Source organism: Entelurus aequoreus, linkage group LG11, assembly GCF_033978785.1.
Source record: "Entelurus aequoreus isolate RoL-2023_Sb linkage group LG11, RoL_Eaeq_v1.1, whole genome shotgun sequence".
In the NCBI taxonomy this organism is placed as follows: Eukaryota; Metazoa; Chordata; class Actinopteri; order Syngnathiformes; family Syngnathidae; genus Entelurus; species Entelurus aequoreus.
The window spans coordinates 72,947,967-72,973,856 of NC_084741.1; the positions used below are offsets into that span (position 1 = coordinate 72,947,967).

At 39.4% G+C, this 25,890-nt stretch overlaps 1 protein-coding gene across 2 annotated transcripts in view; it reads right to left on the minus strand.

Annotated features, from left to right (window-relative positions):
* The window catches only part of LOC133660448 (polycomb protein SCMH1-like), a 31,379-nt gene extending 22,812 nt beyond the window's left edge, over window positions 1–8,567 (minus strand). For both annotated transcript variants that reach the window (XM_062063954.1, XM_062063953.1), the window contains exons 1-5: window positions 8,417–8,567; window positions 8,103–8,213; window positions 3,359–3,430; window positions 3,173–3,238; window positions 3,030–3,100 (exon numbers count right to left, since the gene is read on the minus strand). In XM_062063954.1, the coding sequence (XP_061919938.1) occupies window positions 3,030–3,100; window positions 3,173–3,238; window positions 3,359–3,383 (162 nt within the window). In that variant the 5' untranslated portion in view covers window positions 3,384–3,430; window positions 8,103–8,213; window positions 8,417–8,567. The remainder of the gene's footprint in view (window positions 1–3,029; window positions 3,101–3,172; window positions 3,239–3,358; window positions 3,431–8,102; window positions 8,214–8,416) is intronic.
* Window positions 8,568–25,890: the final 17,323 nt, after the last annotated feature.

A 25,890-nucleotide genomic window follows, 5' to 3' on the forward strand; every position in this document is an offset into this window, starting at 1 on the left:
TTCGCAAGCAAATATTTTTTAGCTTACCTCATTATTAACAACCCTGTCTGCAACTGAAGTGGGTGGATCTTTCCTCTCCATGTCTACGGCAGTTGTGGATGTAAACAAGATGAAGTCCGTAAGGTTTGCTCACTTTCGGTTGACATCCAAAAGTAGCAGCTAGTGAAAAGTTTGCTTTCCTTGCTTCAAGTTGTTTCATATGTTTTTGGCGTTTCACATGTACTTCCAAAGCCTTGAAACCTCGTGATCCATAGTCAATATTATCATGACACCGCGTGCACAAAACCTTTCCGGGACGATCGATTTTCCGAATAAAATCACCGAACAAAGTCGTAACTTCCTTCTTCCCAACAGTATCAGTGATTTCCCTTTCCATCCAGTCCCATCCAAACTTATTTTTGACATGTTTATCAATTTCTTTTACTCGTAAAGCGTCCTTTCTCTCGAGAACCGACATCGTTTACATATGGAAAATGGCGCTAATAACCATTATGAATGATGACGTTATTAACGTCATCATTCATAACAGATGTCCTGATTGGTCACAAGGAACATATCGACCAATCAACTACGGCGTAATATAAACTACGTCTCGAATATTGATTTAGGGTCGGAAAAAAAACGGAAAAACGGGAGATAATTTTTTTTCCCCCCGAGATTAAAAAAGACGGAATTCCGACTTTAGACTGAAAAATCACATGCCTGCTAAAAAGAACAACTATGACAACTTCAGATTGTTTTCTTTGTTTTAAGATGCGACTTTCAGGTTTTACTACTTACGTATAAAATAATAAACGGTCTAGCTCCATCCTATCTTGCTGATTGTATTGTACCATATGTCCCGGCAAGAAATCTGCGTTCTAAGAAGTCCGGCTTATTAGTGATTCCCAGAGCCCAAAAAAAGTCTGCGGGCTATAGAGCGTTTTCTATTCAGGCTCCAGTACTCTGGAATGCCACTACCAGTAACAGTTAGAGATGCTACCTCAGTAGAAGCATTTAAGTCCCATCTTAAAACTCAGTTGTATACTCTAGCCATTAAATAGATCCCCCTTTTAGACCAGTTGATCTGCCGTCTCTTTTCTGCTCTGCCCCCCTCGCCTGCGTGGAGAGGTTATCAGGTGACCACAGATGACGAGCTAGCTGTTCAAAGTCGGACTTGTGCCAGCTTCTTTGAAACATGTTGCAGGCATCAAATTCCAAATGAGCTAATATTTGCAAAAAAAATAACAAAGTTTACCAGTCCTTTGCAGTGTATTCAATTGAATATAGGTTGAAAAGGATTACAAAACATTTAGCTTGTATTGATGTTATAGGAACACTGACAAAGTTAGCAGTTAAATAACAGACGAGTGACCATCCCAGTAAACAAACGGTTGTGACAACGTTCCCTACACATTGCTCGCTGCATGGTAAATCGGGATATATGCGTCTGTCTCCAATACTGTCCAGACCTGTCGTCATCTAATAACAGCAGTGCGCTCTTAAATGCACTCCAAGATTCGGCGGAAGTAGAAGCGAGTGAAATGAAGCAATCAGTTCAGGGAACCCCTCCAGAGCAAAGTCCCTGTAGTTGCCGCCATTTTTTTCCGAACCTAACAGTGCTAGAGCACATGCGCAGCGGCGCTTCCGTTTCCAGGAAGTGGGCAGTGTTGCCTGAAACATTTTTTTTTTTCAGTAATTACAAATTTAAATGGTATTACTAACTTTCTGGAATTTTACCGCGGTTTATCATTATACCGTTTACCGTTACATCCCTGGTTGTTGTATGACGCATGTTAGTGGGAGCTATTTATTATGCACTGAAAATAAATGAACACAGCCACTATTTTTTCACAACCCGAGTGAGTAGCAAGTTAACTGTGTCACTGAGAAGCTGCGGCTCATAAAGGGGAAACCCCAATTCTAACCTTAACTGTGACGTTGTGAAGCAAAGCATGATTCTCTCTAGAGATGGCCGATAAATGCTTTAAAATGTAATATCGGAAATTATCGGTATCGTTTTTTTTAATTATCGGTATCGTTTTTTTTAAATGTTTTTATTAAATCAACATAAAAACACAAGATACACTTACAATTAGTACACCAACCCAAAAAAACCTCCCTCCCCCATTTACACTCATTCATACAAAAGGGTTGTTTCTTTCTGTTATTAATATTCTGCTTCCTACATTATATATCAATATATATCAATACAGTCTGCAAGGGATCCGTAAGCACACATGATTGTGGTCCATGATTGTGGTCCACTAATAGTACTAACCTTTAACAGTTAATTTTACTAATTTTCATTAATTACTAGTTTCTATGTAACTGTTTTTATATTGTTTTACTCTCTTTTTTATTCAAGAAAATGTTTTTAATTGATTTATCTTATTTTATTTTATTTTATTTTTTTAAAAAAGGACCTTATCTTCACCATACCTGGTTGTCCAAATTAGACATAATAATGTGTTAATTCCATGACTGTATATATCGGTATCGGTTGATATCGGTATTGGTAATTAAGAGACAAGACAATATCGGCAAAAAGCCATTATCGGACATCCCTAATTCTCTCCCTTGGGAAACGGGGCCACGAGCTAGATTTGCAATATGATAAGGAGTCCAAACACATCTTCAAGATGACCTGTGCCTTGCTGAGGAAGCTGAACGGGATGGAGTGGCCAAGTATGTATCCTCCAAACCGGAGTGCATAGTGTAGTGTGTAACATCCACCACCTTAGTGATGTCATCATGGTGGACTGGACGAGGATTTCAATAACAACTAATGTAGCTCTGGTAAAATCCCAAGAGGATTAAGACAGTGCTTGATACAAATAGTCCTCATACTAACATTTTAGACACAATTTGGACATGTTCACAGGAAGGTGTACTCCCTTGCGTTGCCAGACAATAATTGCTGTGTTTTGACTCAATTTCAGTGGATAGTAAACCTGTACCGCTATACAAGCTTTTACAAATGCTTGCTGAAATATGTCGGATGTTTTGTGAGATACTATACAGGCAGGGTAAACATTGATCTAGCTTACCTGTCGGAAGCATTGTGCAGGTGCAGCACTGGTTCCTGTCTCTTTTAGATACTTATCCCAACTGAAATGTCCTGTGGAAAATATAAGAGTTAGAAACCAACTAATACTTTGATTTTAATAGTTGGCTGTCGTGGGCTAATCACCTTGATACAGTGTGGGCCGTCCACTGCGGGTATGCTTAATCTTTCTTGCATCTTTCCACTCTATAGCTAGACAGCAAACAGACAAAACAGACTCATCTTCAATGTATTCTCCTTTCAACAAATAACCTGCAAGAATTAATGTTTGCTTTCAAAACAATTCAAACATTATAGCAATAATTTGCTTACCTTTCTGTGGCATAGGCTTCCTCATGCTCCAACGGTATGGACCCAGCTCAAGATAGGACAATGACGTTTACCCTTTAAGAGCAGAAAGAACATGACAAAAAGTCACAACAACAGTGCGAGACCACGAGAAGATGCATCAGACTGGCCCGTAAAATAACTTTGAAAAGACACAATATTTTGCAGTAGATTCCCAAAACACTATAGCTCTTTAATATAGATATTTTACTAGGTTTTTTGCAGTCAGTACTTAAAAACAGCTAATTCTCAGGAATACACAATGTAAGCATAATAGTGTTCCAAAAGGGCTTGGCCAACTTCAGTTATGTTTTACGGCAAACTGAATAGGTTTTCTTAGTTCTAACAATGAGAAAAAAACGACACAAAATACGATCCGGAACATCAGTTTTAGTGAATGCATTGGCCATCGATTGTAGTTTACGTGCTTGTTTGTGTCCATAATTCATTTATGCCGAATTCCATTGCAAGACATAACAGGAAAATAGACAACTTCACCTGCAGTGTCCAATATACAGTATTTGTTACACAGTCACAATGGCAGACAGTATGCCAGCGTCGGTTAAAATCCAGCTTAAGTGTCTATGTAAATACACTATATTGCCAAAAGTATTTGGCCACTCATCCAAATGATCAGAATCCGGTGTCCTAATCACTTGGCCCGGCCACAGGTGTATAAAATCAAGCACTTAGGCATGGAGAATGTTTCCACAAACATTTGCGAAAGAATGGGCCGCTCTCAGGAGCTCACTGATTTCCAGCGTGGAACTGTCATAGGATGCCACCTGTGCAACAAATCCAGTTGTAAAATTTCCTCGCTCCTAAATATTCCAAAGTCAACTGTCGGCTTTATTATAAGAAAATGGAAGGGTTTGGGAACAACAGCAACTCAGCCACGAAGTGGTAGGAACTATGGTGTGGGGTTGTTTTTCCAGGAGTTGTGCTTGTCCCCTTAGTTCCAGTGAAAGGAACTTTGAATGCTCCAGGATACCAAAACATGTTGGACAATTCCATGCTCCCAACCTTGTGGGAGCAGTTTGGAGCGGGCCCCTTTCTCTTCCAACATGACTGTGCACCAGTGCACAAAGCAAGCAAGGTCCATAAAGACACGGATGACAGAGTCTAGTGTGGATGAACTTGACTGGCCTGCACAGAGTCCTGACCTGAACCCGATAAAACACCTTTGGGCATACTTGCCAACCTTGAGACCTCTGAGAGGGTTTCGAGCTGTCCTGGATGAACTGAAATTATTTTTTCCAATCATTTTGGAACTTGCAAGCGTACTTCTTCTTACTCGTCGTCGCCATGTCTCTTCTTCGTTCTTCTGCTTCGTCTCTGTAATGTTTTTGGACCTTACTACTTGCCGTAGTTTTGAAGCCATGCATGATGGGAATCCGGATGTTTTGTGTCAGTGTATAAACACACGCTGAGAAATAGCTCCGTGCCTGCCTACTTTATGGCTTATAGATAAACCTATGGATAACGGAGACATATATAATAGTCTCCTTTTCATGTGACTATTCTATATAGAAGACTCTAAAGGCAGTGCCTTTAAGGCAAGCCCCCAATATTGTTGTCCGGGTGGAAATCGGGAGAAATTTGGGAGAATGGTTGCCCCAGGAGATTTTCGGGAGGGGCACTGAAATTCGGGAGTCTCCCTGGAAAATCGGGAGGGTTGGCAAGTACCGTATTTTTCGGAGTATAAGTCGCTCTGGAGTATAAGTCGCAACGGCCGAAAATGCATAATAAAGAAGGAAAAAAACATATATAAGTCGCACTGGAGTATAAGTCGCATTTTTTGGGGAAATGTTTTTGATAAAAGCCAACACCAAGAATAGACATTTGAAAGGCAATTTAAAATAAATAAAGAATAGTGAACAACAGGCTGAATAAGTGCATGTTATATGACGCATAAATAACCAACTGAGAACGTGCCTGGTATGTTAACGTAACATATTATGGTAAGAGTCATTCAAATAACTATAACATATAGAACAGTGGTTCTTAACCTTGTTGGAGGTACCGAACCCCACCAGTTTCATATGCGCATTCACCCAACCCTTCAAATTCAAGACAAAGTTATATGTTTTTGGTAACACTTTAGTATGGGGAACATATTCTAAGTAACAAAGACTTAATTTAGAGCTTTTTGGACACTAGGGGAACATATTCTAAGTAACAACGACTTAATTTAGAGTATTTTGGACACAAGGGAACATATTCTAAGTAACAAAAACTTAATTTAGTTATTTGGTTAGGGTTAGGGTTAGAGGGTTAGGGCCATGGTTAGAGGGTTAGGGTTATAATAAGGCCATGCCGAAAAAGGCATTAATAAGTACTTAATAATGACTAGTTAAGAGCCAATATGTTACTAATTTGCATGTTAATAAGCAACCAATTAATGGTGAATATGTTCCCCATACTAAAGTATTACCATGTTTTATTACTGGTGCACAAAATGAACCGTGCATGAACATCACCTTGTTCAAAGAACAAAACCAATACAGTGCATAAACTCACAACAAATGACACACCTGCAAATCAGTGTGACTTACGTAGCACGCCGATAGGGAGAAGTTTTTATTTACACGATGAGTCGGGTGTGTCTTGACCTCCGACGAACCCCTGAGCCCGACTCACCGAACCCCTAGGGTTTGTTCGAACCCAGGTTAAGAACCACTGATATAGAACATGCTATACGTTTACCACACAATCTGTCACTCCTAATCGCTAAATCCGATGAAATCTTATACGTCTAGTCCAGTGGTTCTTAACCAGGGTTCGATCAAACCCTAGGGGTTCGGTGAGTCGGGCTCAGGGGTTCGGCGGAGGTCAAGACACACCCGACTCATCGTGTAAATAAAAACTTTTCCCTATCGGCGTATTACGGATAAGGCAACAGCAGAAGTCACACTGATTTGTTGTGAGTTTATGCACTGTGTTGGTTTTGTTCTTTGAACAAGGTGATGTTCATGCACGGTTCATTTTGTGCACCAGTAAAAAAAACATGGTAACACTTTAGTATGGGAAACATATTCACCATTAATTAGTTGCTTATCAGAATCAGAATAGTTTTATTGCCATTATTTGAGTACGGGTTCACAAACTAGGAATTTTTCTTGGTGCAATCGTGCAACATAAAACACATATAACACATATTTGGTAATAAAAAGAGCTGTAACTGAGCTATCAGATAGACTTAGAAGGAATTCAAGGAGCTACTGTTAGGAGTTATTGTTCATTTGCCTGATGGCTGGCTCTTAACTAGTCATTATTAATTACTTATTTATGCCTTATTCTGCATGGCCTCATTATAACCCTAACCCTCTAACCCTGACCCTAACCAAATAATTTATTACTTAGAATATGTTCCCCTAGTGTCCAAATAACTCTAAATTAAGTCTTTGTTACTTAGAATATGTTCCTCATACTAAAGTGTTACCAAAAACATATAACTTTGTCTTGAATTTGAAAAAAAAAAAATATATATATATATATTTTTTTCACTAAAGAAGGGTTCTGTGAATGCGCATATGAAACTGGTGGGATTCGGTTCCTCCAACAAGGTTAAGAACCACTGGTCTAGTCTCTTACGTGAATGAGCTAAATAATATGATTTGATATTTTACGGTAATGTGTTAATAATTTCACACATAAGTCGCTCCTAAGTATAAGTCGCACCCCCGGCCAAACTATGAAAAAAAACTGCGACTTATAGTCCGAAAAATACGGTATGCCTTTGGGATAAATTAGAACGGAGACTGAGAGCCAGGCCTTCTCCACCAACATCAGTGTGTGACCTCACGATCTAACAAAGGTCTTAACTCATTCTCTTTCTATGCCACATCAATGTGGAATGCGCTCTCAACAGGTATAAAAGAAAGGACATCTCTATCCTCTTTCAAAACCGCAATAAAAGTTCACCTCCAGGCAGCTACAACCCTAAACTAACACCCTCCCCGGATTGCTAATAATCAAATGTAAACAATCAAATGCAGATACTTTTTCTTATGCCTTCTGATCTCTCTCTCTCTCTACTTGCTGTCCATATCCTACCAAGTCAGACCTACACTGTTCCAATATCCATTTCTCTGTTCTCAATTGTTGATGACTGATGATGATAACAACCAAACCTAACCCCCTCCACACCCCGGATTGTAAATAATGTAAATAATTCAATGTGATTATCTTGTGTGATGACTGTATTATGATGATAGTATATATCTGATATTATATATTTGTATCATGAATCAATTTAAGTGGACCCCGACTTAAACAAGTTCAAAAACGTATTCGGGTGTTACCATTTAGTGGTCAATTGTACGGAATATGTACTTCACTGTGCAACCTACTAACAAAAGTCTCAATCAATCAAAAAAAAAAAACAACGCGCTTTTGTAAGAATGATGGAAAATTCCTATAAAGACACTCCGCAACCTTGTGGACAGCCTTCCCAGAAGAGTTGAAGCTGTAATAGCTGCAACAGGGAGACCAACATCATATTGAACCCTATGGGTTAGGAATGGGATGGCACTTCAAGTTCATATGAGAGTCAAGGCAGGTGGCCAAATACTTTTGGCAATATAGTGTATGTACATGTGGGGTGTACCTAATGAAGTGTCCGGCAAGTGTTCATTGCAACTTGAGGACTGGATAATAATGTTACCATAAAAAAAACAACTGATCGTATTTCCGGACGACAATAAGCTGGAATATTAGACAGACTTACCTTAGAGCAACTTCATAACCGTTGAGCAGTGTTGTTTATCTCCACTGGATGACAGTAGTGCGCCTTTTTTCTTCCGCCAAACTGGGCGCTCAAATTAAAGCGACCCACCACCTGTGTTGTTTCCCCGTGTGGGATGAAGAAGAATGAACAATATATATATTAAATAAAAATAAAAAGCACTTGTGAGTGTGAGCGGATCGCCTACGTGAACGATCGGCGCTAGGCTGTGACACATCCACAGCCATGCTAGTAGCTAGCTTAGCATGCTGGCCGCTGACGTCATTTCTCAAACAAATGACGAAACGCGAACGTACCAGCACACTTCCCCTTCGCCAAGGCAAGCGCGTTGGTTGTGGTGGGCCGCCTTCAGGATGAAGACCGTCTCTCGGAGGAGTTATGTTGTCGACATGGCGAGCGTGTGTGTTCATCTCCTGGCCGCCATTTTCCCCCTCCCACTACTTGGTGATGAGGAAGAAAAGGGGGAAGATAGTGGGAAGAAGGGGAAACTACGGCACCCGGTGGCCAAATGGTAGTACTGCAGGAAATGATGCTGATACAGTACTGTACAGCATGGCATTATTAATGTAATTAATGTAATTATTCATGTAGGCATTATTTTCACAGACTGGCCTTCTACGTGTGGCAGATAGACGTACTTGCCAACCTTGAGACCTCAGAATTAGGGAGATATTGAAAAGGCCCGCTGGGGGTGTGTGTATATATATATATATATATATATATATATATATATATATATATATATATATATATATATATATATATATATATATATATATATATATATTAGAGATGCTTTAAAATGTAATATCAGAAATTATCGGTTTGATTTTTTATTATCGTTTTTTTTTTTTTTTTTTTTTAAATCCACATAAAAAACACAAGATACACTTACAATTAGTGCACCAACCCAAAAAACCTCCCTCCCCCATTTACACTCATTCACACAAAAGGGTTGTTTCTTTCTGTTATTACTTATGGTGTACATTGTGAATTCATTGAGAACAGGAAGTGAACAAAAGTTTTAGCAACTGTTATGTAAAGGAAAAGGGGTGGAGCCCATCTCAGCTACAATCGGGCGGAAGGCGGGGTACACCCTGGACAAGTCGCCACCTCATCGCAATATATATATATATATATTGTTATACAGTTTGCCTTCTTTTAAACACTTTTATGAGTGGGGGTCTTTTGGGTCCCTGCGCCTTTTAGTCTGATTTTGTAACAGTGTCTGTCTATCTGTGTTGGCCCTGCAATGAGGTGGCGACTTGTCCAGGGTGTACACCGCCTTTCCCCCCAATGCAGCTGGGATAGGCTCCAGCACCCCGCACCAACCCGAAAGGGACAAGCGGTACAAAATGGATAGATGGATGTTAAAAAAACAAACAATAAATTAAAATCAATGTTAAGATTTTTTTTCCCTAATTTTACTTAACATCGAAAAAAAAAATCTTTTTGACATTACAAAATCAGGGTTTTCTTTGAAAAAAATGGCATACAACATTTAAAACATACAATTATGACAACAAATCGGATAAAAACACGCGACCCCGAAAGGGTGGTAGAAAATGTATGTATGAATGGAAATTACTTATTTTCAACACTTTAATCACTGAGACTCTTCTGGGTCCCCATGACCTTTAGCATTCACCAAAATTGAGGGGAGCCCTAAGGGTTTTTCAAAAGAAAAAATATATAAAATGGCCACCACAGGCTTGAATTTTGCTTTGAATTTTATGTACATATATATATATATATATATATATATATATATATATATATATATATATATATATATATATATATATATATATATATATATATATATATATATATATATATATATATATATATATATATATATATATATATAAGAATAGAATAGGCTTTTACAGTATAGTTTGTAGTTTATATGTATCTATGTATGTATGTATGTATGTATGTATGTATGTATATATATATATATATATATATATATATATATATATATATACAGTATATGTATGTATGTATGTATGTATATATATATATGTATGTGTATACATATGTATATATATATATATATATATATATATATATATATATATATATATATATATATATATATATATATATATATATATATATATATATATAAGAATAGAATAGGCTTTTATAGTATAGTTTGTAGTTTATATGTATGTATGTATGTATGTATATACATATATGTATGTGTATACGTATGTATGTATATATATGTATGTGTATATGTATGTATATATATGTGTGTGCATATATATACAGTATATGTATGTATATATGTATGTATGTATGTGAATATATGTATACATTTGTGTATATATATAAATGTGTACATATATGTACATACTGTACATATATATGTACACACTCACACACACACACACACACACACACACACACACACACACACACACACACACACACACACACACACACACACACACACACACACATATGTATATGTATATGTATATACATATATACAGTATATCTATACATCTATATAAATATATATATATATATATATATATATATATATATATATATATATATATATATATATATATATATATATCAATCAGGCTATGAATATTTTAAAACATTTGTGGAAGCTTTGTACAAACCCCGTTTCCATATGAGTTGGGAAATTGTGTTAATTGTGTTAGATGTAAATATAAACGGAATACAATGATTTGCAAATCCTTTTCAAGCCATATTCAATTGAATGCACTACAAAGACAACATATTTCATGTTCAGACTCATGAACGTTATTTTTTTTTGCAAATAATTATTAACTTAGAATGTCATGGCTGCAACACGTGCCAAAGTAGTTGGGAAAGGGCATGTTCACCACTGTGTTACATGGCCTTTCCTTTTAACAACACTCAGTAAACATTTGGGAAGTGAGGAGACACATTCTTTAAGCTTCTCAGGTGGAATTCTTTCCCATTCTTGCTTGATGTACAGCTTAAGTTGTTCAACAGTCCGGGGGTCTCCCTTCTGCTATTTTAGGTGCCACACATTTTCAATGGGAGACAGGTCTGGACTACAGGCAGGCCAGTCTAGTACCCACACTCTTTTACTATGAAGCCACGTTAATGTAACACGTGGCTTGGCATTGTCTTGCTGAAATAAGCAGGGGCGTCCATGGTAACGTTGCTTGGATGGCAACATATGTTGCTCCAAAAGCTGTATGTACCTTTCAGCATTAATGGTGCCTTCACAGATGTGTAAGTTACCCATGTCTTGGCCACTAATACACCCCCATACCATCACACATGCTGCCTTTTACACTTTGCACCTAGAACAATCCGGATGGTTCTTTTCCTCTTTGGTCCGGAGGACACGACGTCCACAGTTTCCAAAAACAATTTGAAATGTGGACTCGTCAGACCACAGAACACTTTTCCACTTTGTATCAGTCCATCTTAGATGAGCTCAGGCCCAGCGAAGCCGACGGCGTTTCTGGGTGTTGTTGATAAACGGTTTTCGCCTTGCATAGGAGAGTTTTAACTTGCACTTACAGATGTAGCGACCAACTGTAGTTACTGACAGTGGTTTTCTGAAGTGTTCCTGATCCCATGTAGTGATATCCTTTACACACTGATGTGGCTTGTTGATGCAGTACAGCCTGAGGGATGGAAGGTCACGGGCTTAGCTGCTTACGTGCAGTGATTTCTCCAGATTCCCTGAACCCTTTGATGATATTACGGAGCGCAGATGGTGAAATCCCTAAATTCCTTGCAATAGCTGCTTGAGAAAGGTTGTTCTTAAACTGTTCAACAATTTGCTCAGGCATTTGTTGACAAAGTGGTGACCCTCGCCCCATCCTTGTTTGTGAATGACTGAGCATTTCATGGAATCTACTTTTATACCCAATCATGGCACCCACCTGTTCCCAATTAGCCTGCACACCTGTGGGATGTTCCAAATAAGTGTTTGATGAGCATTCCTCAACTTTATCAGTATTTATTGCCACCTTTCCCAACTTCTTTGTCACGTGTTGCTGCCATCAAATTATAAAGTTAATTATTATTTGCAAAAAAAAAAAACGTTTATCAGTTTGAACATGAAATATGTTGTCTTTGTAGCATATTCAACTGAATATGGCTTGAAAAGGATTTGCAAATCATTGTATTCCGTTTATATTTACACCTAACACCATTTCCCAACTCATATGGAAACGGGGTTTGTACGTAACTGTGTACAAATAATGTGTAGACTACTGTACATGAAGGACATGACCAAATCTGGGAAATATTAAATCTCAGATTGCGATGTGTATGAGGTATGGCAGCTGGGGAATTATAATGTGTCTGTTAAAACGGTACAACATTGTACATAGGACTGAGTATTAGGTCATTCATTAGTGCCAATCAAAACTGAGAATAATTAGTAAAATGTTTTCATAGATGGTGTACCTAAGTATACATATTTCACTATGAACTCTACGATACCAGAACACGGATTCGTCATCCTACATACACTAGCGTTCAAAAGTTTGGGGTCACATGTAAATGTCCTTATTTTTGAAGGAAAAGCACTGTACTTTTCAATGAAGATAACTTTAAACTAGTCTTAACTTTACAGAAATACACTCTATACATTGCTAATGTGCTAAATGACTATTCTAGCTGCAAATGTCTGGTTTTTAGTGCAATATCTACATAGGTGTACAGAGGCCCATTTCCAGCAACTATCACTCCAGTGTTCTAATGGTACAATGTGTTTGCTCATTGGCTCAGAAGGCTAATTGATGATTAGAAAACCCTTGTGCAATCATGTTCACACATCTGAAAACACTTTAGCTCGTCACAGAAGCTACAAAACTGACCTTCCTTTGAGCAGATTGAGTTTCTGGAGCGTCACATTTGTGGGGTCAATTAAACGCTCAAAATGGCCAGAAAAAGAGAACTTTCATCTGAAACTCGACAGTCTATTCTTGTTCTTAGAAATGAAGGCTCGAACACAAAATTGTTTGGGTGACCCCAAACTTTTGAACGGTAGTGTAATTTGCACGGAAGAGGGTTCTATCGCCATAAAATGCAATTGACTCTAAAGTCTAAATGCTAGCAAGCAAAATAAAGTCATGATTTTGTTCAATTTGAGCGCATTAAGATGTGTTCTAGCTCTGCCTTTAGCATTAATAACAGAGCAATATTTATAAAGGTTTGTTCCAGTAAAATGCATTCTTCTAACATGGTGAACTACAAATAGGGAATTTAAATATTTCATGCACGGAATAAATGAGGGCCCTTTTAATGTAAGGAGTGCAGCTGCAGTGCAATATTACATTTATTTTAAAAAAAAGAAGAAAGAAAAAAAAGGGTGAGTGTAGCATTAGAAAAAAAGTTGGAGGAAAGCATGCCAATTAAGGCCTGAGTGGCAAGTGTAGCTATGTGATTTGGAGAGAACACCTCAGTGCTCCACTTATGAGCGTGTGTGTGTGTGTGTGTGTGTGTGTGTGTGTGTGTGTGTGTGTGTGTGTGTGTGTGTGTGTGTGTGTGTGTGTGTGTAATGGTCACCTGGCAGTGGCGCTAATGCCCGTTTCAGCCGACGCTGGGCAGGCCGTGTCCCTCCACCCCCTTCACCCTAGGCAATTATGTTTGGTTTCACACGGTGAAAAGGGTTAATTGGCAGCGCCCACGCGCCTGATTGGACCTGTTTCACGCCTGTCGGCCTTCATCGCATCAAAGGAAGCCCCGGTCCACCGGGAGAGCATTATTAGCGCACATTCACGCAGCTCTGGCAGGACATGCACACAGTGGGTTCTTAAAGCGTAATGCTCTTGCGACCGCGCACATGAATGGAAGAATGTGCACTCGCACAATTCTGATAAACGACACTTCACTTGAAGCTCATGCTGAGACATGAGAGTGCTCACTTTTGGCAGCCTCCATTATAGCTCGTTCAGGTTTGCCCACTAGGGGTCAGTGTTGCTTCAGTCAATGCTCCTCCCAACTCCATCCTCCTCATCATTATGTCTGCTGTCCTCCTGGGATGCACATGATGATCCATCACGCCACATTGTTCTGTCATTTCAAGTCACTCGTTAAATCCTAATAATGACCGCCTTTTCTCGTTGTGTAATATTTATGGTGTCCTTTTACGTTCTTTGAAGGCAATTTTTGTCTTCTGAGAATGGCTCGTTGTCCAGTCCTCCCCGCCCACCCTCGGTTTTATTTTGTCTGCTTGTCCATGTGATCTTTATTAATAAGACATGTAGCATCGGAGAGGCTGGAACTGTCAACTCCATCACGTTTGTTAGCCTCAATTAACTGCACTTTTATCAATCACACTCTAGTTCTACCGTAGGAAGCAACGTTAAGTAGAGATGTCCGATCGGCCGATAAATGCTTTAAAATGTAATATCGGAAATTATCGGCATCGGTTTTTTTTTATTATCGGTATTGTTTTTTTTTATTAAATCAACATAAAAAACACAAGATACACTTACAACCCTAACTACTATTACTATTACTATTGTAATGGTCTCCTTGCAGGTCTTCCCAAAAAAAGTGTCAGGCAGCTACAGCTTGTTCAGAACGCTGCTGCTAGAGTTCTAACAAAGACCAAAAAATGTGAGCACATTACACCAATTCTTAAATCCTTACATTGGCTCCCTGTAGATCAGAGAATTGATTTCAAAATCCTCCTGCTCACATATAAATCACTACATGGTCTAGTATATCACTGATATGCTCCCACTATATAAGCCCTCTAGATCACTAAGATCTTCTGAGAGCAATCTGTTAGCGGTTCCAAGAGTAAACTCAAATCAAGGGAGAGCATCATTCAGTCACTATGCAACACATAGCTGGAATAAACTTCCTGAAGATGTCAGACTCTCCCCAACTCTCACTACTTTTAAAACTAGACTGAAGACTTTTATGTTCACCTTAGCTTTCAGCTAAATCTTTTAATCTTTTAACTTTTAACATCTGCACTGTTTTTATTTTTATTGTCTGCATTTTAATTTTGCTTTTATTTTCTTTCATTTCACTTTGTTGTCTGTGAAGCACTTTGAGTCTGCCTTGTGTATGAAAAGCGCTATACAAATAAAGTTGCCTTGCCTTGCCTTGCCTTACAATTAGTGCACCAAGCCAAAAAACCTCCCTCCCCCATTTACACTCATTCACACAAAAGGGTTGTTTCTTTCTGTTATTAATATTCTGCTTCCTACATTATATATCAATATATATCAATACAGTCTGCAAGGGATACAGTCCGTAAGCACACATGATTGTGCGTGCTGCTGCTCCACTAATAGTACTAACCTTTAACAGTTAATTTGACTCATTTTCATTCATTACTAGTTTCTATGTAACTGGTTTTATATTGTTTTACTTTCTTTTCTATTCAAGAAAATGTTTTTAATTTATTTATCTTATTTTATTTTATTAATAATAAAAAAAAAAGGACCTTATCTTCACCACACCTGGTTGTTCAAATTATAATATAATAATGTGTTAATTCCACAACTGTATATATCAGTATCGGTATCGGTTGATATCGGTATCGGTAATTAAAGAGTTGGACAATATCGGAATATCGGATATCGGCAAAAAGCCATTATCGGACATCCCTAACGTTAAGTATATTAATCGATTGCGCTCTGCTTGCCAAGCCTGCGGATGCTCACAATTCAGCGCACCTGGACCTGATGAGAGGGACCTTTATAAAGGACCAGTGGACCCAAGGATCCAGGCGGGAACTTAGTTACCTCTTTGTGTACCGTAAGCCTTATGCTCTCTCTCTGCGTTTTTAAAAAATTGTAAATAATGTAAATAATTCAATGTATATACCCTGATGATTATCTTGTGTGATGACTGTATTATGATGATAGTATACACTACCGTTCAAAAGTTTGGGGTCACATGTAAATGTCCTTATTTTTTAAGGAAAAGCACTGTACTTTTCAATGAAGATAACTTTAAACTAGTCTTAACTTGAAAGAAATACACTCTATACATTGCTAATGTGCTAAATGACTATTCTAGCTGCAAATGTCTGCTTTTTGGTGCAATATCTACATAGGTGTATAGAGGCCCATTTCCAGCAACTATCACTCCAGTGTTCTAATGGTACAATGTGTTTGCTCATTGGCTCAGAAGGCTAATTGATGATTAGAAAACCCTTGTGCAATCATGTTCACACATCTGAAAACACTTTAGCTCGTTACAGAAGCTACAAAACTGACCTTCCTTTGAGCAGATTGAGTTTCTGGAGCATCACATTTGTGGGGTCAATTAAACGCTCAAAATGGCCATAAAAAGAGAACTTTCATCTGAAACTCCACAGTCTATTCTTGTTCTTAGAAATGAAGGCTCAAACACTAAATTGTTTGGGTGACCCCAAACTTTTGAACGGTAGTGTATGTTTTGGCCCTGCCCATCGCAGTGCGGTTATTGGAAATGCATTTTTAGTACTTTGTCTTTGGTAATTGGCGAAAGGATTGAACTGAATTGTCTGAGTGGACTATGCTGTCATTTTCTCTGAGCAAATCCAAAAAGAATCTGGTGGCATTCACTACTTTATTTAGAAGACTTATTGGGCTTAACTGGAAGGCTGCAGCACCTCCCTACCACACCTGCTGGATCAGAGATATTCTGTATTTCCTTAAATTGGACAAACATTAGGCTGACATTGAATGGTTGTTCTATAAAAGTTTAAGAAGTATGAGGTGCTTGATTGAAATATGTAAAGGAAACTGATGTCCAGTTTGGTTCGATTGAGATGTGGTTGATTGTGGATGATTTATGAGCCTTTTGTATACTTTTGAGTATCGCCGCACCATTTTGGGGCCATTCGGTCGTGCAGTTTTTTTGCGGCTTTATATCAATATTTGCCTGTACTTATTTTACTGAACATTTGATTAGTATCGTATTGTATTTCTGTTAACTGTGTGTCAAAACCATTGGCGTTGTTAGGCCTACTTTAGGGGGGCTCAAGCCCCCCTAAAATGTTCTTAAGCCCCCCTAAATAATTTGGTGTTAAAAAAAAAAAAAAAAAAAAAAAAAATCTATTTTTTTTAATTTTTTATTTATTTATTTATTTTTACAAATAAATGCTGACATATTCATTATAAAGTGGCCCGAATATGAGTTTAAATAAATAATCATATAACCTGTCATTATTCACTCAGTTTCCCCTCACTTCATAGCGTAAGGTAGAGAGCCCTTTTAGTGCGTCGGTATCCAATCCATTCCACTTGTTCATATAGAAAATGCCCACATCACTCAAATACCAGTCCGCATTTTCTCTGCAACCTTGCTTGCGGTCCTGCAGGTGTACGAAGCACATTAGCACACAGCACTGCAGAACAAGAACCTTGTCTGCAATTGTAAATAATTTAGTTTTTAAGTTTTGTGTTTCTTGTAGAATCTATCTAAAGTAATATACACTACTACCGTTCAAAAGTTTGGGGTCACCCAAACAATTTAGTGGAATAGCCTTCATTTCTAAGAACAAGAATAAACTGTGGAGTTTCAGATGAAAGTTCTCCTTTTCTGGCCATTTTGAGCGTTTAATTGACCCCACAAATGTGATGCTCCAGAAACTCAATCTGCTCAAAGGAAGGTCAGTTTTGTAGCTTCTGTAAGGAGCTAAAGTGTTTTCAGATGTGTGAACATGATTGCACAAGGGTTTTCTAATCATCAATTAGCCTTCTGAGCCAATGAGCAAACACATTGTACCATTAGAACACTGGAGTGATGGTTGCTGGAAATGGGCCTCTATACACCTATGTAGATATTGCACCAAAATGCAGACATTTGCAGCTAGAATAGTCATTTAGCACATTAGCAATGTATAGAGTGTATTTCTTTCAAGTTAAGACTAGTTTAAAGTTATCTTCTTTGAAAAGTACAGTGCTTTTCTTTAAAAAATAAGGACATTTCAATGTCACCCCAAACTTTTGAACGGTAGTATATATATATATATATATATATATATATATATAGTTTTGGACTCCCTCAGTTCCTGTTTTGTGCAGCCTTAAATTTGTTTTAGTTACCATCCATCCATTCATTTTCTACCGCTTGTCCCTTTTGGGGTGGCGGGGGGTGCCGGAGCCCATCTCAGCTGCATTCGGGCGGAAGGCGGGGTACACCCTGGACAAGTCGCCACCTCATCGCAGGGGCCAACACAGATAGACAGACAACATTCACACTCACATTCACACACTAGGGACCATTTAGTGTTGCCAATCAACCTATCCCCAGGTGCAGTCTGTGGAGGTGGGAGGGGTCTATCCCCAGGTGCATGTCTGTGGAGGTGGGAGGGGCCTATCCCCAGGTGCATGTCTGTGGAGGTGGGAGGGGCCTATCCCCAGGTGCATGTCTGTGGAGGTGGGAGGGGCCTATCCCCAGGTGCAGTCTGTGGAGGTGGGAGGGGCCTATCCCCAGGTGCATGTCTGTGGAGGTGGGAGGGGCCTATCCCCAGGTGCATGTCTGTGGAGGTGGGAGGGGCCTATCCCCAGGTGCATGTCTGTGGAGGTGGGAGGGGCCTATCCCCAGGTGCATGTCTGTGGAGGTGGGAGGGGCCTATCCCCAGGTGCATGTCTGTGGAGGTGGGAGGGGCCTATCCCCAGGTGCATGTCTGTGGAAGTGGGAGGGGCCTATCCCCAGGTGCATGTCTGTGGAGGTGGGAGGAAGCCGGAGTACCCGGAGGGAACCCACGCAGTCACGGGGAGAACATACAAACTCCACACAGAAAGACCCTGAGCCTCGGAATTAAACCCAGGACCTTCTGTGCCAGCACTAACCACTGCGACACCGTGCTGCCCGCTTTATTCATTATTGATGTATTTCTGGCCACTTTGTGTTGTTTAATTTTTTCATGAGATTTCCAATTCATTTTCTCATCTATTATTACACCCAAAATGTGGTTTCTTTTACTCCTTTATTGTCTGTCTATTTGTATTTGTGTTTGACTTTCTCTTCTATTGCTACCAAGTTGAAGTGTTTTAGTTGAACTGAGATTCAAATAGTCTGTTTTTGCAAACCATCTCCTAAGTTTGTTAATTTCTTCTGTTATTATTTCTATTAGCTTCTGTGTGTTCTCTCCTGAACAAAACTCGGATGTCATTAAATGTGTTTACCAAGCACAAGACGCTGTAATCGGTGGCTCTCCAGTGTTGATGGCCAACCTTCACTTCCCATATTTGTCTTCTTTCCGGGTTGTTGGGAAAGCGACGTAAAAGCTTTCCATAATTCTCGCATGCTGCACAACAACAGAGCATTTACACCCGTCGAAATATTAACGAGGAAGATGGAAAACAGTGGAGATGATCTTGGACTTCAGGAAAGTCAAAGCCCCACCATCCCCCCTCACCCACATTGACTGGGTTGACAGATCTAACATAATAGTGAGAGTCCAGTCCATAGTGGATCTGACATAATAGTGAGAGTCCAGTCCATAGTGGATCTAACATAATAGTGAGAGTCCAGTCCATAGTGGATCTGACATAATATTGTGAGAGTCCAGTCCATAGTGGATCTGACATAATAGTGAGAGTCCAGTCCATAGTGGATCTAACATAATATTGTGAGAGTCCAGTCCATAGTGGATCTGACATAATAGTGAGAGTCCAGTCCATAGTGGATCTAACATAATAGTGTGAGAGTCCAGTCCATAGTGGATCTAACATAATATTGTGAGAGTCCAGTCCATAGTGGATCTGACATAATAGTGAGAGTCCAGTCCATAGTGGATCTAACATAATATTGTGAGAGTCCAGTCCATAGTGGATCTAACATAATAGTGAGAGTCCAGTCCATAGTGGATCTGACATAATAGTGAGAGTCCAGTCCATAGTGGATCTGACATAATAGCAGGGATGCTGTTATTTTATAATTTCCATGAATATTGTATGCATTTGAGGTCTTTATAAAACCCTTCCACTGTTATTAACCTTTCACACAAACTCATAAACACCTCCTACGTACGTATACACTTTCTACACTCTTATGTAATTGGAACAAAGTATATTTGTACTCCAGGCAAGGAACAGAGTTATGGACAGTTGTTGCAAAAACAATAAAAAACAAGTAAAGAAAAAGCCAAATACTGTATTTTTCGGACTATAAGGCACAGTGAAAATCCTTTCATTTGATCAAAACTCGACAGTGCGCCTTATAACCCGGTGCGCCTAATGTACGGAATCACTTTGGTTGTGCTTACCGACTTCCAAGTTATTTTATTTGGTACATGGTAAAATGACAAGTGTGACCAGTCGATCAGTCACACATAAGAGATACGTGTAGACTGCAATATGACTCAAGTAAACAACATCAAAATTGTATATGTTCCATTGAAAATATAGAACATTACACACGGTTCTCAAAAATCTATCAAAATGTTTTAGTACGACTTTGGTAAGCTATGAAGCCGCACCGCTTGATGGATTGTACTGTGCTTCAACGTCATACTTGCCAACCCTCCCGTTTTTAGCGGGAGACTCCCGGTATTCAGCGCCTCTCCCTCGAAATTTTCTCCCGACAAACTCCCGGTATTCAGCCGGAGCTGGAGGCCACGCCCCCTCCAGCTCAATGCGGACCTGAGTGGGGACAGCCTGTTCTCATGTTCGCTTTCCCACAATATAAACAGCTTGCCTGCCCAATGACGTCATAACTGTAGAATGATGGAGGGCGAGTTCTTGGTTTCTTATGTGGGTTTATTGTTAGGCAGTTTCATGAACGTCCTCCCAGCGCGGTAACAACACACAACAACACACGTCACGTTTAGTCTACCGTAAAGCAGTTCTTCTGCCGTAAACAGCAATGTTGTGACACTCTTAAACAGGACAATACTGCCATCTACTGGATAGCCTCCAGAACACTGAAATTCAAGTATTTCTTTTATTTACCGTAATTTCCGGACTATAAGCCGCTACTTTTCCCCCTCGTTCTGGTCCCTGCGGCTTATACAAGGGTGCGGCTTATTTACGGCCTGTTCTTCTCCGACACCAACGAAGAGGATTTCGGTGGTTTTAGTACGCAGGAGGAAGACGATGACACAATGATTAAGACTTTTCATATACCGGTAGGCTGGTTATATTGATAACGTACAGGCGAGCACTTTGTATTACTTTGCACCGTTGTATTATTTGTACTCTGCACGAATGCTGTTCGCCATGTCAAAGATGTGAAAGTTTGATTGAATGATTGAAAAATGTATTGTTAATAAATGGGACGCTTTGCGTTCCCAAACAGTCATCTCTGTCCCGACAATCCCCTCCGTGGTAGCAGGAACCCCTATATACTACGGTAATTACACATCAAAACCCTGCGGCTTATAGTCAGGTGCGGTTTATATATGGAACAATCTGTATTTTCCCCTAAATTTAGCTGGTGCGGCTTATAGTCAGGTGCGGCTTATAGTCCGGAAATTACGGTATATGTATAATAAAATAAAAAAAATAAAAAAATATATATAGCTAGAATTCACTGAAAGTCAAGTATTTCATACATATACATATACATATATATATATATATATATATATATATATATATATATATATATATATATATATATATATATATATATATGAAATACTTGAGTTGGTGAATTCTAGCTTAAATATATTCCCCTCTTAACCACGCCCCCGACCACGCCCCCACCACCCCCCACCTCCCGGTATCGGAGGTCTCAAGGTTGGCAAGTATGTTCAACATACGAGTATTATTATGGTGTGTGTATAAGGTAAGACATTATCTGGCGTTTTGTTTTGCAATATAATGCAAAAGCAACTTTTCTTACCTTCTGGTACCTGGTGATGTGTATTTGAGATCTGCATACGTCCTGAAAATGGGCGCACGTCCGCCTTTGTAGTCCGTGACGAAACTGTAGTCAGAAGCTTCTTCTTTTTCTCCATCTTCTTGTTGTCTTATTCATCCTCCGCTGTTGCCATTTCTAATATAAAGTAGTGTAAAGTTATTACTAATATCTGTCAGTAAACTCGCCATGAAAGCACTAAAACATACCGGTGTAGTGAGTTTACATTATTCACCCAAGGAACTTTAGTTATTAGAGAGTTCCGGCCGGACTGTTTTTCACGGGACACATTTCCGGCGTTGTTGTTGTTGCACTAGTGAGCCACGGATGAGGAGATGCTGCTCCGTTATTGATTGAAGTCAAGTCTAGGGATGATGTTTGATAAGAAATTATCGAGTTCGAGCCCATTATCGAATCCTCTTATCGAACCGATTCCTTATCGATTCTCTTATCGAATCCAGAGAGGTTGTTGTATATGGAAAAAAACACAATATTTGGTTTAACAAAAGCTCACTTTTATTTTATAAGAACAAAATAAAATAAATAAATAAATATTGACTGTTGCCCCCCTAAAAAAAATAAATAAATAAATATTGACTGTTGTTACCCAAAGTATATTAAGTGGGATTTTTCAGAAAAACAAATATATACAGTAACACAAAAACAACCTGTCTCTGTGATCACTATATGTGAATAGCCATGCCTCGAGGCGTTTTTTCCGGTCCATTATTTTTGCTGCTTGTGTGACATCACAGGAAATGACATAGATCAGTCTAATGACTGAGCTACGTCATTTCCTGTGATGTTCCACAGGGCATTTCTTGTGGGATGGGATTCGTTCCCAGGGATTCGAATAAAGAACCAAGTCTTTTTCTTTACTATAGTGGCCTCGATAACGGGAACCGGTTCTCAAAAAGGGATTCGAGTCCATGGAATCGGTTCTTTTCTTATCGAACGGTTCTTTTCTTATCGAACAACCGGGAGAACCGGTTTCGAACATCATCCCTAGTAAAGTCTGAATGTCATTAAAACAGTTAGCGCCATCTTTTGACACTTCTTCCACTCCCGTCCTGGCACGCTACACCGCTACAACTTTGGACTTGATACATTGGACCCTTAGCCGAGAGTCGCAGGCCTCAGAGTCCCGCTGACGAAGTGACGGAAGCCCGCCGGGAAGTCAACATGGAAACATACGGCTCCGGAAAAAGTGACAGCACAAACAACTTTTAGCCCAAAAAAATTTGGGAAGGACGACTCGTCCAAGCGACTTCACACTCGGGTCGCCAGCAATGCACCCGCAGAGTGCGAAGTAAAAACAGAAGGACGCCCAAACACACACACAGACTCCAGCCTTTGTTGTCTTTGCCTGGAAATGTGGTAGGAAATAGTAGAGATACTCATAATCGCCTTTATAAACAGAGACTAGGATTGATTTAAATTGATGTATCGTGAAATAGCTCGTCAACCTGCAACACTTTCAAGAAATATGGCAGACTAAGCAACATTAGGGGCTGGGGGCACTCAGTGGATTGCCCCTAAAAGTGGTAAGATTTGGTCATCTCCGTCATTTTCTGGGAAAATTGTCCCAAAAGGAAAATATGTTCACTGTATTTTCTGGAACCATAGGGCGCACTGGATTATAAGGCGCACTGCCGATGAGCGGGTCTAGTCAAGTCTATTTTCATACAAAAGGCGCATAGGATTATAGGGCGCATTAAAAGGGTCTAATTGTTATCATTTTTTTCTAAATGTAAAAGACTACCTTGTGGTCTACATCAGTGTTTTTCAACCAGAGGCACACCACCAGCAGAAATCATTAAAAACGATACTCAGTTGACAGTAAAAAGTCGTCGTCGCAATTGTTTGATATGACTTTAAAGCATAACCAAGCATGCATCAATATAGCTCTTGTCTCAAAGTAGGTGTACTGTCACCACCTGTCACATCAAGCCGTGACTTATTTGGACTTTTTTGCTGTTTTCCTGTGTGTAGTGTTTTAGTTCTTGTCTTGCGCTCCTATTTTGGTGGCTTTTTCTCTTTTTTTGGTGTTTTGCTGTAGCAGTTTCCTGTCTTCCTTTTGAGCGATATTTGATATTTTGAGCGCATCTACTTTGTTTTAGCAATTTAGGATATTTCAGTTGTTTTTATCCTTCCTTGTGGGGACATTGTTGATTGTCATGTCATGTTCGGATGTACATTGTGGACGCCGTCTTTGCTCCACAGTAAGTCTTTGCTGTCGTCCAGCATTCTGTTTTTGTTTCCTTTGTAGCCAGTTCAGTTTTAGTTTCGTTCTGCATAGCCTTCCCTAAGCTTCAATACCTTTTCTTAGGGGTACTCATTTTTTGTTTATTTTTGGTTTAAGTGATTAGACACCTTTTTACATGCTGTTTCCGACATCTACAAAGCAATTAGCTACCAGCTGCCACCTACTGATATGGAAGAGTATTACACGGTTACTCTGCCGAGCTCTAGACAGCACCGACACTCAACAACAACACATCATTTGCAGACTATACCTACTGGTTTGCAAAAAATATTTTTAACCCAAATAGGTGAAATTAGATAATCTCCCACGGCACACCAGACTGTATCTCACGGAACACTAGTGTGCCGCGGCACAGTGGTTGAAAAACACTGGCCTACATAACATGTGATGGTGGTTCTTTGGTCAAAATGTTGCATAGATGATGTTTTACAGATCATCTTCAAGCCGCTTTCTGACCGTCGCTTCAGGAGGCGCCGTTTTGTGGGCGGTCTTATTTACGTGGCTCACCTTCGACAGCGTCTTCTCCCCGCCATCTTTGTTGTAGCGGTGTAGCGTGCAAGGACGGGAGTGGAAGAAGTGTCAAAAGATGGAGCTAACTGTTTTAATGACATTCAGACTTGACTTCAATCAATAACGGAGCAGCATCTCCTCATCCGTGGCTCACTAAAGCAATAACGCCGGAAATGTGTCCCATGAAAAACTGTCCAACCGGAAATTTCTATTAACTAAAGTTCCTTGGGTGAATAATGTAAACTCACTCCACCGGTATGTTTTAGCGCTTTCATGGCGAGTTTACTGACAGATATAAGTAAGAACTTTACACTACTTTGTATTAGAAATGGCAATAGCGGAAGATGAATGCTACATAAGAAGATGGAGAAAAAGAAGAAGCTTATGACTACGGGGTCGGCACGGACTAAAAAGGCGGAAGCGCGCCCATTTTCACGACTTATGCAGATCCCAAATACAGATCAGCAGGTACCAGAAGGTAAGAAAAGTTGCTTTTGCATAATAGTGCAAAACAAAACGCCAGATAATATGTCTTACCTTATACACACACCATAATAATACTCCTATGTTGAAGCACAGTACAATCCATCAAGCGGTGCGGCTTCATAGCTTACCAAAGCCGTACTAAAACATTTTGACACATTTTATAGAACTGTGTGTAATGTTCATTATTTTCAATGGAACATATACAATGTTGGTGTTGTTTACTTGAGTCATATTGCAGTCTACACGTATCTCTTATGTTCGACTGCCATCAGATTGCAGTCTACACTTATCTCTTATGTTCGACTGCCATCAGATTGCAGTCTACACGTATCTCTTATGTTCAACTGCCATCATATTGCAGTCTACACCTATCTCTTATGTGTGACTGCCATCATATTGCAGTCCACACGTATCTCTTATGTGTGACTGCCATAATAATGCAGTCTACACGTATCTCTTATGTTCGACTGCCATCATATTGCAGTCCACACGTATCTCTTATGTGTGACTGCCATCATATTGCAGTCTACACGTATCTCTTATGTGTGACTGCCATCATATTGCAGTCTAGACGTATCTCTTATGTGTGACTGCCATCATATTGCAGTCTACACTTATCTCTTATGTTCGACTGCCATCAGATTGCAGTCTACACGTATCTCTTATGTGTGACTGCCATCATATTGCAGTCCACACGTATCTCTTATGTGT